Source organism: Macrobrachium nipponense, chromosome 32 (genome assembly GCF_015104395.2).
Source record: "Macrobrachium nipponense isolate FS-2020 chromosome 32, ASM1510439v2, whole genome shotgun sequence".
Taxonomy (NCBI): domain Eukaryota; kingdom Metazoa; phylum Arthropoda; class Malacostraca; order Decapoda; family Palaemonidae; genus Macrobrachium; species Macrobrachium nipponense.
The window spans coordinates 69,426,402-69,444,637 of NC_061094.1; the positions used below are offsets into that span (position 1 = coordinate 69,426,402).

Consider the following 18,236-nt stretch of genomic DNA (forward strand, 5'->3'; position numbering starts at 1 on the left):
AATATGACCGACGAAATAAGTGATAAGATGGTACAATAGCCTATCGATTTTTACTGCGTACAACAGTTCCTGTATATGAATTAGTTTCTTGTGTTTGTTTGTTTGTTTGTTTGTATGGTGTTTTTACGTTGCATGGAACCAGTGATTAGTCAGCAACGAGACCAACGGCTTTATACGTGACTTCCGAACCACGTCGAGAGTGAACTTCTGTCACCAGAAAAACACATCTCTCACATGAGTTTCTTGTGTGAGAGTGTGTACTTTTGTGTGTGTGTGAGAGAGAAAGAGAGAGAGTGTGTATATTGTCTGTTTTTCCCCAATTCAATGGTCTCTACACCCAAACTAACATATTCAAACTCCTCTGCTCCCACATTTGTCAGAGATAAACTGAGCGATGCCATAATAACTGTGATGTGTTCATCTAAATAAATGTAATTTAACCACTGGTAAAACCTCGTGTAAACTGCTGGGCAAGGGGACGCCAACCGTCCGTCAACTATCGCGTAGAAAAATGAATATTCTTATCTCTCGCGTAGTCAATTTGTAGCACTTTATATTTTGGATTCCACGTTAACGAGAGTGACCGAAGTTATAGCCTACATTAGCCTCTTAACATCAGGTCACATGGATGATGTTTTGGATTCCACGTTAACAAGAGTGACCGATAATCTATATTATCCTCATAACATCAGGTCACATGGATGATGTTTTGGATTCCACGTTAACGAGAGTGACGAAGAACCTATATTTTCCTCATAACATCAGGTCACATAGATGATGTTCTGGATTCCACCTTAACGAGTGACCTCAGTTATAGCCTTCGTTAGCCTCTTAACATGAGGTCACAAGGATGATGTTTTAGATTCCAAGTTAACGAGAGTGACCGAAGTTATAGCCTATGTTAGCCTCTTAACATTAGGTCACAGGGATGATGTTTGGGATTCCAAGTTAACGGGAGTGACCGAAGTCATAGCTTATGATAAACTCTTGACATCAGGTCATATGGCTGATGTCTTGGATTCCACGTTAACGAGAGTGACCGAAGTTATAGCCTATGTTATCCTCTTAACACGAGGTCACATGGATGATGTTTTGGATTCCAAGTTAACAAGAGTGACCGAAGTTATAGCCTATGTTATCCTCTTAACATGAGGTAACATGGATGATGTTTTGGATTCCAAGTTAACGAGAGTGACCGATAACCTATATTTTCCTCATAACATCAGGTCACATAGATGATGTTTTGGATTCCATCTTAACGAGTGACCTCAGTAATAGCCTTCGTTAGCCTCTTAACATGAGTCACAAGGATGTGTTTTAGATTCCAAGATGGATGTTTTAGATTCAGTAACGAGAGCCGAAGTTATAGCCTATGTTATCCTCTTAACATGAGGTCACATGGATGATGTTTGGGATTCCACGTTAACGAGAGTGACCAAAGTTATAGCCTATGTTAGCCTCTTAACATTAGGTCACATGGATGATGTTTGGGATTCCACGTTAACGAGAGTGACCAAAGTTATAGCCTATGTTAGCCTCTTAACATCAGGTCACATGGATGATGTTTTGGATTCCACGTTAACGAGGGTGACCGAAGTGCGATTAGGATCACTCGTTCGAAACCTATCCCCACCAGCCAAGCCAAGCTACCTATACGTAGCTCAGAATAGCCTAGAAGAATGAATATGAAATAAACATCAGTTTTTCCCCACTAACGTGGCAAAGCACTTAATGGATTAAGTCCAGCAGCGTTGATATAAACAGATGTGTCGTCACGGACACCTCCCATGCAAAGTTTATTGCAGTGATGACTACCTACCTATACTCTGTTTTTTTTCATCTGTCCATCCGGCTGTGGTGTTTTCGCATGGTAACACTGCGTCCCAGGCTTTAAATAGTTATCCTGTGTAAGTTTTAGGTAAATAAAAGGATATCTGGGTGTACATTTGCAACTGAAAAGTGTTTTAATAATTTACTGTATTCGAATTACACTGTTAATATGCGAAATAGGATATTATTATAAATGTTGAATGTAAGCTGAATGTAATTATCTAAAGCCCGGGACGCAGTGTTACCATACGCAAACACCACAGGTAGGTGGACAGATGGAAAAAAAACCGAGTATAGTGGAAAGAGTAAGTCTGTCTTACTTTTCACAGACAGACAGACAGAGTCTGATAGAGGGAATACAAATGGAGACACAGACCACCGGAAATTGAAATATAGCCCCCCCAAATAACTAAAAATTGAATAAAAGAAAAAATAATAACATTGTACTGTATGTGCTGTAAAAACTTGGAGCTGGAAATTAATAATTTAATTTTTCTTTTCAACAGACAGACAGACAGGGTCTGATAGTGGGAATGCAAATGGATACATATAATTTGCAACCGAAATATAGCAAATACAGCCCCTCCCAAGAATAATTTTCTTACAAAATAAAATTTGAAAAAAAAAAAAAATTACTGTGTGTGTGTGTGCGTGTGTGTTGTAAAAACTTGAAGCTAGAATTGTTATATGCGACTTGAATGAAATGTAATGCAATAATATTTGTTGATAACTGTTATATGGAAGGATATCCAGCAATTCTTCAAATATAATATGTAATACTTCAAATATACCCTAACACCAAGACCAAATTACTAAACCACTCAGAAAAATATACCAACGAAAATTAAACCATCCAGAAAAATGAGCGTAATAATTAATAACAATATCTCCACTGAAACCTAAAAGTAAACAAGTCAAAACAACATCATGAGCGAGAGCCGCAAACAAGCAATAATTGCGCAAACCAAAACGCCCCGTTTCTAAACCCTTTGGTTGCCCGCATAATAATCTCGAGCCAGGTCTTGAGACGGTCTCCAAATGAGGATGTACTTAGACAAGCAGCGCTTCCCTGAACGCACAAGCGCTGCTGTAATTGCATCCACGACGCGTTTCCTTCGTGTGCTTTCAAGTGCGTGAACCAGAATGTACGATGATTACAGCGAATTATATTAGGAGACCATGGGATCCTGGTTCCCCCCCCCCCCCTACCCTCCGACTCCTGGTTTCTGGATGGTGAGAGGGGTGAGGGGGGAGGGGGGAGGTAACTTGTACGAAGGTGCCATAGATCTATGACTCCTACAGTTAGCTGCTTTTTAAGTGAGGTGGAGTTTTAGTTTTCTTCTATGATAGTTATTTTGTTTTGGAGCTACGCGCAACTTTAATGATTAAAGTTAGCTTTTTTTCGTACGCAAATGCTCTTTTTTTTATATCTTATATTTTTGCGGTTTTAAGATGATTGTGAGGCACGTGATACGTCTTGTCTAATTATATATATATATATATATATATATATATATATATATATATATATAATATATATATATATATATATATATATATATACGTATATGGGGATACAATCCACAATGAAGTAAAATCCTCTTGTAGGATTTTAGTGAACAAGACCACAGTTGATGGTCGAAAGCTTTAATCCTGTACAAGAATATATATATTTTAATCTACAAGAGGATTTTACATTCATTGTGGATTGTATCCCCATTTACTTAGAGGTACGACATAGTACCTGGCTTCTGCATATACGTATATATATACATATGCATAAAACATACATATGTAAAGAGAAAATTGGTTCCAAACTCGAGGAAGGAAAATGCCATTACAACAGGCAGAGAGAGAGAGAGAGAGAGAGAGAGAGAGAGAGAGAGAGAGAGCTCTCCATCCAAGCCATGATTAGATGACGGCCGAACAAAGATGAGCTCTAAAACCACGCCATTAGAGTAAGCGATCGACATCCTCTCTTAAAATATTATATTTTTGCATGCATCAAATTAACTCGGTTTATGAAAGGCAGATTGGCTCCTCTCCGGAAGGAGAGCATCGACGTGCTCTTGAGAATTTTTTATTTTTTTTTTTTTTTATAAGGCATAGAGAAAACGTCTGCGGGATGCCTCTTTTTTCTTGATTTATTAGGAGTCACGCTTCGAGAAAACGTCTGCAGAATGCCTCTTTTTTTTCTATTTTTTCTCTATTTTTAGGCGTCATGCATCGAGAAAACGTCTGCGGATTTTTTTTTTTTTTTTTTTTTTTTTTTTTTTTTTTTTTTTTTTTTTAGGCGTCACGCTCGAGAAAACGTCAGCGGAATACCTGTTTTTTTCTTCTTTCTTTATTTTTCAGGCGTCAAGCATCGAGAAAACGTCTGCAGAATGCCTGTTTTTCCCTTTATTTTTTTAGGTGTGACGCATGTAGAAAACGTCTGCGGAATGCATTTTTGTTTTTTTTTAATTTTTTTTTTTTTTTTTTTTTTTAGTCGTCACGCATCGAGACAACGCCTGAGGAATGTTTTTTGTTCGGTTTTTTTTTTTTTGACGCATCGAGAAAACGTCGGCTTTTTATTTTCCTTTTTGTTTTTTTGTGTGTGATATATCGAGAAAACGTCTACGGAACGGATGGTGATTTTCTTTTAGGCGTGATGCATCAAAAAAACGTCTACTGTGGAAGTTTTTTTTTTTTTTTTTGTTTTTTTTTTTTTTTTTTTTTTTTTTTTTTAATGACGCATCAAGAAAACGTCTTTTCTTTGTCTTTTCTTTTCTTTTTGTGACACATCGAGAAAATGTCTGCGGAATGTGGGGCTTTTTTATCTAATTTATTTTTTTATGCATGACGCTCGAGAAAAAACGGTTCTGCCTGAGGAATGACCGCCCACAAACCTTTACCAAAACGAATAGCCAAAAACTAAATAAATAAATAAAATAAGTAAAAACTCATAGAATATTGTCTAAAAAAAAATTCATTATTCTTACGACCTTTACCAACACGAATAGTTCAAAAACTAAAAGTAAAAAATAAATAAATAATAAATAAAATAAATAAATAAATAAATAAATAAATAAATAAAATAAATTAAACTCTAAGAAATATTCAGTCTCAAAAAAAAAAAAATAAACAAACAAACAAACACACCATCGATTAAACGTCCAAAAGCCATCACATTGAAAATCACCCAGTCCTACTAACAGCAGAGAACTCGAAGCGACCGACCAACAGAAATATATAGACCTATTTATTTTTTTAGTCATGAAAAAAGAAAAAAACAGCTCTTTCGCAATCATTGCTCGAAACGCCGGAATGCCTCGTTATTTTGGTATGGCCATCTTCCCGTGGTCTGTTTGGAAAGGACTGAGAAGCGGTGATATACATTCTTTAGAGTGTACCGTATGTACCATCGCTCTTTCTCTCTCTATCTCTCTCTCTAACACACACAGACACACACATACATACATATATATATATATATATATATATATATATATATATATATATATATATATATATATATATATATATATATATATATATGAAAAACTTATGACTTCGTGGGAGGTAAAAAGTAAAGTCAAGAAAAAAAATTCCGTTCCGAGCATTCCTCTGAGGCCAAGAAGAGGAGGCGTCTTCGATCTTCCCCTCTCTTCCTCCAGAAGGACAAATGCTGCCGCAGCCCCAGCTCCTGGAGCAGCCGGAGACTCTCTCATCAACAACAGCAACGAAGAAGAAGAAGAAGAATCCATCGGAGCCGAGCCGAGGCAGCCAGCAATCATCGAAAGCGTTCTTCGGATCTGCGAAGAAGATGAAGAATAAGAAGAAGAATCCATCGGAGCCGAGGCAGCAAGCAATCGAAGGCGTTCTTTGGATCTTCAAGAAGCAGCTCCGGAACCAGAGACCTGCGAGGTGGCCGTGGCAGTTTTAAAAACTAGACGTAGAGAAAGCCAACGTACAAGGTTGACATTTCATCATGTTTGAGCTATATTGCATATTACTTGTGATACTGGCATTCATTTACGGCGACTTGTACGCTACAATCATTTACGACTTGTTTGATTTCTGTTGTTGTCGAGGAGTCAGCAGTGGTTTCCGAGCACCTGGTGCTCTTGTTGATGCCGCTGACCATTATCTCGAACCAGAAATTATCGTCGATCACCCGAACAGCAGCTTGATGGCGCCATCTTCTGCCTTTGCCAGACCTGCAGGTTTGGCTTTGTTGGCAGCTTTGGCGCTTGCTGTGTGCTGGATGTATGGAATGTCTGGAAGAACGTCTGATGTTTTGGAAGAATGTATGGAAAGCGAACAAATGGATGTGTATGATAGCGAGGATGATGATGAACATGATGTATGTGATAGCAAGGATGATGATGATGAACTCAATATGAGCGAATGTGAGGATGATGATGATGATGATGAAACTGATGTATGTGATAGCGAGGAAGATGATGAAACGAGTGAAAGTGAAGCAGATGATGAAACCGATATGAGCGATAGTGAATATGACCTTGAAACTGATGTGAGCGAGAATGAGAATGACCTGGAAACTGGCGTGAGAAAAGTGTCTAGACTGGAAGAAAGTCTAGAACTGGAAGATCTGCAAGATAGTATGGAGGAACTCGTAGAACTGGAAGATCAAGAAGACAGCAAGAAGGAACTGGAAGAGACCCTTAATATTGAAGAATTGGAAAGCACTGAGGAAGAAAGAGAGCTGGAAGATACTCTGGAAAAGAGTCAGGCCTATGGTACTACAATGGAATATCGGTGGAAGGAAGCAGAAAAGGCGATTGAGCGGATTCAACATCAACTTGAGGATAAAGATATTTTGCTTGAAAAGAAGGCAGATGAGAATGCAGCAATGAAAAAACAAATCGAGAGTGCCTGGCTCCAAAAAGAACAAGTTCTGACTGAAAACCGGCGCCTAGAACACGACTTGGAACTGGCTCTAGACCGAGGAGAGAAGATAGAGAACTTCAATAAAGAAATGAAGGAGAAAATAGTGTCTCTGGAGAGACAATTAGAGGAGAATAATCATTTGCTAAAGAAACGGGACGAAGACGAGAGAGAAATGAAAAGTCGCTTCCAGAAGAATATGGTCGATAAAGAAAGAGAACTGGAGTACGCTCAAGAGAAAGGAAAAGAACTGAGCCTCAAACTTAAAGAAGCAGAAACTTTCATTCAAATTCTTGATGCAGAGAATGAAGATTTGATGAGGCTCATAGTAGACCACAGGGATGCCTTAGAGCAGAAGGAGAGGAAAGTCGACCATCTACAAGAATTACTGGTACGTCAAGCGATAGAGTCTGAGAACGACCAAGAGAAAATGAGGACTCTGGAAGTGCAAATGATGGCCATTGAAAGCACTGTAGAAGAACTGGAATATCAACTAATGTATGTTAAAGAGAACCAAGATCATCTCCAAGGAAAACTTGAGCTCGCTGAATCAGAAAAGTCTAGACTTAGGGAGGTTGCAGCTGACACACAAGATAGAAATTGTGAGCTTGAGAAAAACCTGGCAGATGAGACCCAGAAGAACTTGGTACTAGAAGATCAAGTTCAGTTCCTAGAATCAGTTTTGCGCCAAAAAGAATCTCAGTTGGTCTCTGCATCAGAAATCCTAAATGCAGAAAGAGTGAAAACTGAGATTATGGCCGAAGAAATACAAGTGATGAGGAACTGGGTCTCAGAACTAGGAGCAGAGAGTGCAAACTTTAAAGAAGAATTAGAAGCAAAAGCAGCAGAAGTGACTTTACTGAATAAAGAGTTAGACAATGAGAAGAAGAGGACCCAAGTTCTGGCTGGAGAAGCCCAGGTTATGAAGAACTGGGTCGCAGAACTTGGAGCAGAGAATGCAAATTTTAAAGAAAGATTAAGAAAGCAAAAGGAAGCAGGAAGTGGACTGCACTAAAAAGGTTTAGAACAATGAGAAGAAGCAGGACCCAAGTTCGTGCCTGGAGAAGCCCAGGTTTATGAAGAACTGGGTTTGCCGGAACTAGGAGCAGGAGAATGCAAACTTTAAAGAAGAGTTAGAAGCAAAGGAAGAAGAAGTGCATGCACTAAAGAAGAGTTAGAAGCAAAGGAAGAAGAAGTGCATGCACTAAAGAAAGAGTTAGACAATGAGAAGAAGCAGACCCAAGTTCTGGCTGGAGAAGCCCAAGTTATGAAGAACTGGGTTGCAGAACTAGGAGGACAGAACGCCAAGCTTCAGGATGAGGTAAACGAAAACCATCTAAATATAAATTCACTTCTGAAATCTTTAAGGAAGGAAAAACAGAGGAGCAGACTTCTCCAGGATGCTCTCCATCATGGTAAGGAGATGGAAAACTTGTTGAGAGAAGAAAAGATGAGAGGAAGTGAGATGGCGGCTTCCCTGAGAACCGTCAAAATAGAGCTCAAAAACAGGGATCTCCAAATTGAAAACTTCTTAAACATGGAGAGAAAACTGATATGTGAAAAAGAAGAACTTGCCGAGAAACTAGGCGTCGCTCTCAATCACGGGAAGAAACTGGACAGCTTGCTGGAGGAGGCAGACGAAAAGGCGAGAAAACTCTCAAACGATTTTGAGGAGGAGGCCCAGAAAAGGGAGAACCAAATGAGAGATTTCTTAGGCAAAGAGGAACAACTCAGAGCTGAAAAGCTAGAGTTGGTAGACAGATTAGAAAATGCTGTCAATCTTCTGATTAAAGAAGAGAGGGAAAATGTACACTGGCAGCAAATGTTACAGGAAAAGGAAAAAGAAGTAGAGACGCTGAGGAAAGATGAAGAAGACCATCACAAACAGAGGAAGAAGATGGAGATCCAACTCGAGGAAGATGAGAAAGAGCTGCAGCAACTTAGAACGGAATGTGAACAATTGAAAGAAAATTGGAGGATACAAGAGGAAAAGATGATCAAGGAACAACAGCATCTCAGGGAGCGCCAAAGGAGACAGGAAGAGGCTCTGAGGGAGCAGGACAAATACATGCTAATGACGCTTCTCCATGGGACAGCTCAGAGGAACTTCCATCTGCAACATATTGCACTGCAGCATGGAATTGAAACTCTGGACAACACCAATGACAAGGAGAAGCAAGATGAAGGGCAGGAAGAGGACCTGTGGATGAGGAAGGATAAACAACACAGGAAATACTGCGATGCCCAGCGTGATAGGACCAACTACCGGAAGCAGTGGGATGCCCTTACTCAGACATTGAAGGACCTCACTAATGGAGATGACAAAACTTGTCATCAAAGGAGCGAAGAAGAGATCTGTACGATCGAGCCCCTCAGAGCCGAGGATCGTGAGGAAAAGGAGGACTAAGCCAGCTGCAACACCCACCAAAAAGGCCAACATGAGTGAGTCACGGACTGACTCGACGACCATGGGGTTGTGCGCAAATCTTCAGCAGCGTCGGAGGGACCCCATGATTCCCCCACCTTCGAAAGCCGTTCCCCCACGGCTTCCCCCCAACCCCCCGAAGGTGTTCATGGTGGTTGCTCTTATGTTGCTTTGGGTGTGCGTTCAACCCCACGGTCATCGGGCCTTTCTGTGACCCATTCATGTTTGCTCAGAGTAGTCGAAAAACATGACAACACTGAAGCAGAGAGGCACTGAAATGGAGGAGTTGCAGGAAACGAGGAAGAATGGCAAAAGTCCCCTACATAAGAAAGTTGGGCAGGCCTTCCCCCAGGGACAAACACTGGGGAGGCAAGAGCAAGATCAAAAGCCCAAGGAGAGACAGAGAATAAGGACAAAAAAAAAAAAAAAAAAAAAAAGAAAAGGCACTGGATCCGAATGGAAGGGCCATTTACAGAAGATGTCTCGAGGGCCAAGTCTGAGACACGCCAGTTCAGAAAAAAAAAGAGGCAAAATCTTGATGCCTCGCTTTCCACAGCAGGAGGGGGTGAGTGACCCGTGACACCCAGCCCCCCCTTAAAGGCCTACAGGAGTGTGTCACAGACTGGATGACTTGATTCATTTTCTTGCTGTGGGAAACAAAACATTTTAACCTAGCCACTGAATTGGGTTGGCTTGCCCGCCAGCCCAATTCAGTGCCGGTCCCAAGCCCGGAAAAATAGGGAGGGTTAGCATCGTCTGTAAAATATCTGCCAAAAACAATGAGAGAGAGAGAGAGAGAGAGAGAGAGAGAGAGAGAGAGAGAGAGAGAGAGAGAGAGAGAGAGAGAGAGATATTTGTAAAGTAAAACCAGAAGCAGAAAAATCTCCCTTTAAAACCATGAGAAACATTTTATAAAAACTTTGTTAAATGCAACACTTAAGAGTTACTGTATGATTTAGCCTAAAGTCTACAGTGCTATGCACCTAGCATTCACATTCTATTCTTGGATATTTATTTTATATATTTCTAAGAAGGAATTCCAATGAATAAAAGGTGAATGCTAGGTGCATGGCTTTGTAGACTTAGGTCTAATACTACAAATAACTCTAACTGTAGCATTTAACTGAGCTTATATAAAACACATCTCAAACTGGCTGTGGGTGGTGGGTGCAGGTGGAGGGCTGTTGAAGGGTTGTGTAGTTGTGGGTGGATGGTTGTGAGGAGTAAGGTTGTGGGTACAGGCCAAGTGGATGACTGTGGGTGTAAGGTTGCGGGTACAGGCCAAGCGGATGACTGTGAGTGTAAGGTTGTGGGTAGAGGCCAGGTGGATGAGTGTGGAATGTAAGGTTATGAGCAGAGGCCAGGTGGATGACTGTGGGTGTAAGGTTGTGGGTAAAGACCAGGTGGATGACTGTGGAATGTAAGGTTATGAGCAAAGGCCAGGTGGATGACTGTGGGTGTAAGGTTGTGGGTAGAAGCTAGGTGGATGACTGTGGGTGTAAGGTTGTGGATAGAGGCCAGGTGGATAACTGTGGGTGCAAAGTTGTGGGTAGAGGCCAGGTGGATGACTGTGGGTGTAAGGTTGTGGGTAGAGGCCAAGTGGATGACTGTGGCTGTAAGGTTGTGGGTAGAGGCCAAGTGGATGACTGTGGCTGCAAGGTTGTGGGTAGAGGCCAAGTGGATGACTGTGGCTGCAAGGTTGTGGGTAGAGGCCAGGTGGATGACTGTGGCTGTAAGGTTGTAGGTAGAGGCCAAGTGGATGCCTGTGGGTGTAAGGTTGTGGGTAGAGGCCAAGTGGATGATGTGGGTGTAAGGTTGTGTATAGAGGCCAAGAGGATGACTGTGGGTGTAAGGTTGCGGGCAGAAGCCAAGTGGATGACTGTGGGTGTAAGGTTGTGGGTAGAGGCCAGGTGGATGACTGTGGGTGTAAGGTTGTGGGTAGAGGCCAAGTGGATGACTGTGGGTGTAACGATGTGGGTAAAGGCCAGGTCGATGAGTGTGGGTGTAAGGTTGTGGGTAGAGGGCCAAGTGGATGACTGTGGGTTGTAAACGATGTGGGTAAAGGCCAGGTCGATGAGCGTGGGTGTAAGGTTGTGGGTAGAGGCCAAGTGGATGATGTGGGTGTAAACGATGTGGGTAAAGGCCAGGTCGATGAGTGTGGGTGTAAGGTTGTGGGTAGAGGGCAAGTGGATGACTGTGGGTGTAAGGTTGTGGGTAGAGGCCAGTGGATGACTGTGGGTGTAAGGTTGTGGGTAGAGGCCAGGTGGATGACTGTGGGTGTAAGGTTGTGGGTAGAGGCCAAGTGGATGACTGTGGGTGTAAGGTTGTGGGTAGAGGCCAGGTGGATGACTGTGGGTGTAAGGTTGTGGGTAGAGGCCAGGTGGATGACTGTGGGTGTAAGGTTATGGGTAGAGGCCAGGTGGATGACTGTGGGTATAAGGTCGCGGGTATTGGCCAAGTGGATGACTGGTTGTAAGGCTGTGGGTAGAGGCCAAGTGGATGACTGTGGGTGTAAGTATGTGGGTCGAGGCCAAGTGGATGTGTGGGTGTAAGGTTGTGGGTTGAGGCCAAGTGGATGACTGTGGGTGTTAGGTTGTGGGTCGATGCCCAGTGGATGACTGTGGGTGTAAGGTTGTGGGAAGAGGCCTGGTGGATGACTGTGGGTGTAAGGTTGTGGGCAGAGGCCAAGTGGATGACTGTGGGTGTAAGGTTGTGCGTAGAGGCCAGGTGGATGACTGCGGGTATAAGGTTGTGGGTAGAGACCAGGTGGATGACTGCGGGTATAAGGTTGTGGGTAGAGGCCAAGTGGATGACTGAGAGTGTAACGATGTGGGTAAAGGCCAGGTGGATGACTGTGGGTGTAAGGCTCATGCGTAGAGGCCCAGGTGGATGACTGCGGGTATAAGTTGTGGGTAGAGGCCAAGTGGATGACTGAGAGTGTAACGATGTGGGTAAAGGCCAGGTGGATGACTGTGGGTGTAAGGCTATGCGTAGAGGCCAGGTGGATGACTGCGGGTATAAGGTTGTGGGTAGAGGCGAGGTGGATGACTGTGGGTATAACGATGTGGGTAATTCAAGGTGGATGACTGTGGGTGTAAGGTTGTTGGTAGAGGCCAGGTGGATGACCAGGGGAGTAAGGTTGTCGGTAGAGGCCAGGTGGATGACTGTGGGTGTGAAAGGTTTGTGGGTAGAGCCCAAGTGGATGACTGTGGGTATAAGAATGTGGGTATTGTCCAAGTGGATGACTGTGGGTGTAAGGTTGTGGGTCGAGGCCAAGTGGATAACTGTGGGTGTAAGGTTGTGGGTCGAGGCCAGGTGGATGGATGGATGGATTGTGGAATTTAGGGCATAGCACTAGCGCTAGGACCTATAAGACAATTCAGCGCTGAAATGAAAGTATGGTTAGATGGAAAAATGAGAAATGAAATGAAAACGATAAACTGATGACAATCCTGCACTTGAACAGGACGTACTTCAGCAAAGGCCATTTTACTCTCCCCCAGGCCAGGTGGATGACTGTGGGTGTAAGTATATGGGTCGAGGCCAAGTGGATGTGTGGGTGTAAGGTTGTGGGTCGAGGCCAAGTGGATGACTGTGGGTGTAAGGTTGTGGGTAGAGGCCTGGTGGATGACTGTGGGTGTAAGGTTGTGGGTAGAGGCCATGTGGATGACTGTGGGTGTAAGGTTGTGGGTCGAAACCAAGTGGATGACTGTGGGTGTAAGGTTGTGTGTAGAGGCCTAGTGGATGACTGTGGGTGTAAGGTTGTGGGTAAAGATCTGGTGGATGACTCTGGGTGTAAGGTTATGCAGTGGATGACCTGTGGGTGTAGGGTTGAGGTCGAGGACAAGTGGATGACTGTGTGTGTAAGGTTGTGGGTCGAAACCAAGTGGATGACTGTGTGTGTAAGGTTGTGGGTAGAGGCCAAGTAGATGCCTGTGGGTGTAAGGTTGTGGGTAAAGATCAGGTGGATGACTGTGGGTGTAAGGTTGTGGGTAGAAGCCTGGTGGATGAATGTGGGTGTAAGTATATGGGTCGAGGCCAAGTGGATGTGTGGGTGTAAGGTTGTGGGTCGAGGCCAAGTGGAAGACTGTGGGTGTAAGGTTGTGGGTAGAGGCCATGTGGATGACTGTGGGTGTAAGGTTGTGGGTAAAGATCAGGTGGATGACTGTGGGTGTAAGGTTGTGGGTAGAGGCCTGGTGGATGAATGTGGGTGTAAGTATATGGGTCGAGGCCAAGTGGATGTGTGGGTGTAAGGTTGTGGGTCGAGGCCAAGTGGATGACTGTGGGTGTAAGGTTGTGGGTCGAGGCCAAGTGGATGACTGTGGGTGTAAGGTTGTGGGTAGAGATCAGGTGGATGACTGTGGGTGTAAGGTTGTAGGTAGAGGCCTGGGGATAAATGGGTGTAGTATATTGGGTCCGAGGCAAGTGGATGTGTGGGTGTAAGTGGGTCGAAACCAAGTGGGGGATGACTGTGGAGGTGTAAGGTTTTGGGTCGAAAACCAAGTGGATGACTGAAGGTGTAAGGTTGTGGGTAGAGATCAGGTGGATGACTGTGGGTGTAAGGTTGTAGGTAGAGGCCAAGTGGATGACTGTGGGTGTAACGATGTTGGTAAAGGCCAGGTGGATGACTGTGGGTGTATGGGTAAAGATCAGGTGGATGACTCTGGGTGTAAGGTTATGCAAGTGGATGACTGTGGGTGTAAGGTTGTAGGTAGAGGCCTGGTGGATGACTGTGTGTGTAAGGTTGTAGGTAGAGGCCATGTGGATGACTGTGGGTGTTAGGTTGTGGACGAGACCAAGTGGATGACTTTGTGGGGTGTAAGGTTGTGGGTCGAGGCCAAGTGGATGACTGTGGGTGTAAGGTTGTGGGTCGAGACCAGGTGGATGACTGTGGGTGTAAGGTTGTGGGTCGAGACCAAGTGGATGACTGTGGGTGTAAGGTTGTGGGTCGAGACCAAGTGGATGACTGTGGGTGTAAGGTTGTGGGTCGAGACCAAGTGGATGACTGGGGTATATTTTAAGGTTGTGGGTAGGAGACAGGTGGATGACTGTGGTATAAAGGTTGTGGGTCGAGGGCCAAGTGGGAGACTGTGGGGGTGTAAGTTGTGGGTCGAGGCCAAGGTGGATGGGACTGTGGGTATAAGGTTGGTGGGTAAAGAGATCAGGTGGATGACTGTGGGTGTAAGGTTGTGGGTTCGAGACCAAGTGGATGACTGTGGGTGTAAGGTGGGGTCGAGACCAAGTGGAGACTGTGGGTGTAAAGGTTGTGGGTCGAGACCAAGTGGGGATGACTGTGGGTTGTAAGGTTGTGGGCGAGACCAAGTGATGACTGTGGGTATAAGGTTGTGGGTAAGAGATCAGGTGTGAGACTGTAATGTTGTGTTTGGTCGAGACCAAGTGGATGACTGTGGGTGTGTAAGGTGTGGGTCGAGACCAGGGATGACTGTGGGTGTAAGGTTGTGGGTCGAGGCCAAGTGGATGACTGTGGGTGTAAGGTTGTGGGTCGAGACCAAGTGGATGACTGTGGGTGTAAGGTTGTGGGTCGAGACCAAGTGGATGACTGTGGGTGTAAGGTTGTGGGTCGAGACCAAGTGGATGACTGTGGGTGTAAGGTTGTGGGTCGAGACCAAGGGGAGGATGTGGGTATAAGGTTGTGGGTAGAGATCAGGATGACTGTGGGGTATAAGGGTGTGGGTCGAGGCCAAGTGGATGGGACTGTGTGGGGGTAGGTTGTGGGTCGAGACCAAGTGGATGACTGTGGGTATAAGGTTGTGGGTAGAGATCAGGTGGATGACTGTGGGTGTAAGGTTGTGGGTCGAGACCAAGTGGATGACTGTGGGTGTAAGGTTGTGGGTCGAGACCAAGTGGATGACTGTGGGTGTAAGGTTTGTGGGGGTCGAGACCAAGTGGATGACTGTGGGTATAATAAGGTTTGGGTAGAATCAGGTGGATGACTGTGGGTGTAGAAGGGTTGGGGTCGGGAGACAAGTGGATGACGGGGGTGTAAGGTTGTGGGTAGAGATACGGTGATGACTGTGGGTGTTAGGTTGTGGGTCGAGACCAAGTGGATGACGTGGGTGTAAGGTTGTGGGTCGAGACCAAGTGGGATGACTGTGGGTGTAAGGTGTGGGTCGAGACCAAGTTGGATGACTGTGGGTGTAAGGTTGTGGGTCGAACCAAGTGGATGACTGTGGATGTAAGGTTGTGGGGCCGAGACCAAGTGGAGACTGTGGGTGTAAGGTTGGGTCGAGACCAAGTGGATGACTGTTGGTGGGGGTCAAGGTTGTGGGTCGAGACCAAGTGGATGACTGAGGGTATAGGTTGTGGGTAGAGATAGCAGGTGGGATTGGATGACTGTGGGTGTAAGGTTGTGGGTCGAGACCAAGTGGATGACTGTGGGTGTAAGGTTGTGGGTCGAGGCCAAGTGGATGACTGTGGGTATAAGGTTGTGGGTAGAGATCAGGTGGATGACTGTGGGTGTAAGGTTGTGGGTCGAGACCAAGTGGATGACTGTGGGTGGAAAGTGTGGGTCGAGGGCCAAAGTGGATGACTGTGGGTGGTAAGGTTGTGGTCGAGACCAAAGTGGATGACTGTGGGGTATAAGTTGTGGTAGAGATCAGGTGGATGACTGTGGGTGTAAGGTTGTGGGTCGAGACCAAGTGGATGACTGGGGTGTAAGGGTAAGGTTGTAAGGGTAGAGATACCGGTGGATGACTGTGGGTGTTAGGTTAGTGGTCGAGACCATGGTGGATGACTGTGGGTGTAAGGTTTTGGGGTATGGGTAGGGATGCAGGTGGGGATGACTGTGGGGTGAAGGTGTGGTAGAGGGCCACGTGGATGACTGTGGGTGGTAGGTTTGTGGGTCGAGACCAAGTGGATGACTGTGGGTGTAAGGTTGTGGGTAGAGATCAGGTGGATGACTGTGGGTGTAAGGTTGTGGGTCGAGGCCAAGTGGATGACTGTGGGTGTAAGGTGTGGAGCGAGACCAAGTGGATGACTGTTGGGTGTAAGGTGTGGGTAGAGACATGTGGATGACTGTGGTATAAGGTTGTGGGCTTGAGACCAAGGGATGACTGTGGGTGTAAGGTTGTGGGTAGAGGCCTGGTGGATGACTGTGGGTGTAACGATGTGGGTAAAGTCCAGGTGGATGACTGTGGGTGTAATTTGTGGGTCGAGACCAAGTGGATGACTGTGGGTATAAGGTTGGTTGGGTCGAGACCAAGTGGATGACTGTGGGGTGTAAGGTTGTGGGTACAGATCAGGTGGGATGACTGTGGGGTGTAAGGTTGTGGGTAGAGGCCTGGTGGATGACTGTGGGTGTAAGGTTGTGGGTAGAGGCCTGGTGGATGACTGTGGGTGTAAGGTTGTGGGTAGAGGCCTGGTGGATGACTGTGGGTGTATGGTTGCGGGCAGAGGCCAGGTGGAAGACTGTGGGTGTAAGGTTGTGGGGTAGAGGCCAAGTGGATGACTGTGGGTATAAGGTTGTGGGTCGAGACCAAGTGGATGACTGTGGGTGTAAGGTTGTGGGTCGAGACCAAGTGGATGACTGTGGGTGTAAGGTTGTGGGTACAGATCAGGTGGATGACTGTGGGTGTAAGGTTGTGGGTAGAGGCCTGGTGGATGACTGTGGGTATAAGGTTGTGGGTAGAGGCCTGGTGGATGACTGTGGGTGTAAGTTTTGTGGGTAGAGGCCTGGTGGATGACTGTGGGTGTATGGTTGCGGGCAGAGGCCAGGTGGAAGACTGTGGCTGTAAGGTTGTGGGTAGAGGCCAAGTGGATGACTGTGGGTATAAGGTTGCGGGCAGAAGCCAAGTGGATGACTGTGGGTGTAAGGTTGAGGGTAGAGGCCAGGTGGATGACTGTGGCTGTAAGGTTGTGGGTAGAGGCCAGGTGGATGACTGTGGGTATAAGGTTGCGGGCAGAAGCCAAGTGGATGACTGTGGGTGTAAGGTTGTGGGTAGAGGCCAGGTGGATGACTGTGGGTGTAAGGTTGTGGGTAGAGGCCTGGTGGATGACTGTAAGTTGCGAGTGTAGGTCTGTGGGTAGAGGACTGGATTGTGGGCGAAAGGCTGAATGTGTAGGGCTATGGTGGGAGTAGTGGCTAGTTGTGGGGGAAGGTGTGTGGGCGGATGACTGTGGGAGTAGGGTTTCGGGTGTAATGGTGTGGGTCGTTTGGATGTAGAAGTAGTATTATATATATATATATATATATATATATATATATATATATATATATATACACATATATAAATATATATATATATATATATATATATATATATATATATATATATATATATATATATACGATTTATAATCACTTTAGCACGTGATTCATTTATCACACATATCCACAGGGGAAAAGTAAGAGACAGGGTGTCAGGGTGTAGGTCCTGACAGTTTCGGCTTTATTTCCAAGCCATTGACAAAGGACTGATATATAGTATAATTACTACACAGACAGTACTGACGAATATACACACAACCGTTTGAGACTGCAGATCCACCCACTGGCAGGTGTCACGGTAGGAGTGGCTTTCAAAGATCATTTGGCTAAAATTTACAATAAACTCTCAAGGGATACTACCGATAAGGGTACCCACCATAGGAGGCAACAAATCCACACCTGAGAGGTGTCAAGGAGGCGAGGTTGGATATCTTTTTACCACTTCTGCCCCCTTACTGTGTTTACGAATATAATAATCCTATTTCCATACATCTCTACTTGCCTTCCTTAAAATTTAAAACAGTTTACAATTTTCTTCTGATATTTAAAGGATCAAGTTTATACATTCCTTGACTGATGTTCATATTATTGTTGTAACTTTCTTTTATAAAGCTAGATTCATTGATATTCCTTTCCATTGCATTATTAAAGCACACAATCTTATTTGCCTCTTCCCAGTTAATAGTGGTATTTTTGTACATGTTAGTGAGAACAATCATGTTATTAACTGGGAATAATAATAATAATAATGATAATAATAATAATAATAATAATTATTATTATTATTATTATTTATTATTATTATTATTATTATTATTATTATTATTATTATTATCATCAAAAAAGTAAATCCACAATAATATG

At 44.6% G+C, this 18,236-nt stretch overlaps 2 protein-coding genes across 2 annotated transcripts in view; one reads left to right on the forward strand and one right to left on the reverse strand.

Moving 5' to 3' along the window:
- The window catches only part of LOC135207458 (putative neural-cadherin 2), a 1,036,792-nt gene that overhangs the window by 776,840 nt on the left and 241,716 nt on the right, over positions 1-18,236 (reverse strand).
- Positions 5,801-7,735, forward strand: LOC135207459 (myosin-11-like). The gene has a single exon (XM_064239184.1). It carries the CDS (start codon positions 5,801-5,803, stop codon positions 7,733-7,735), a length of 1,935 nt encoding a protein of 644 aa, XP_064095254.1.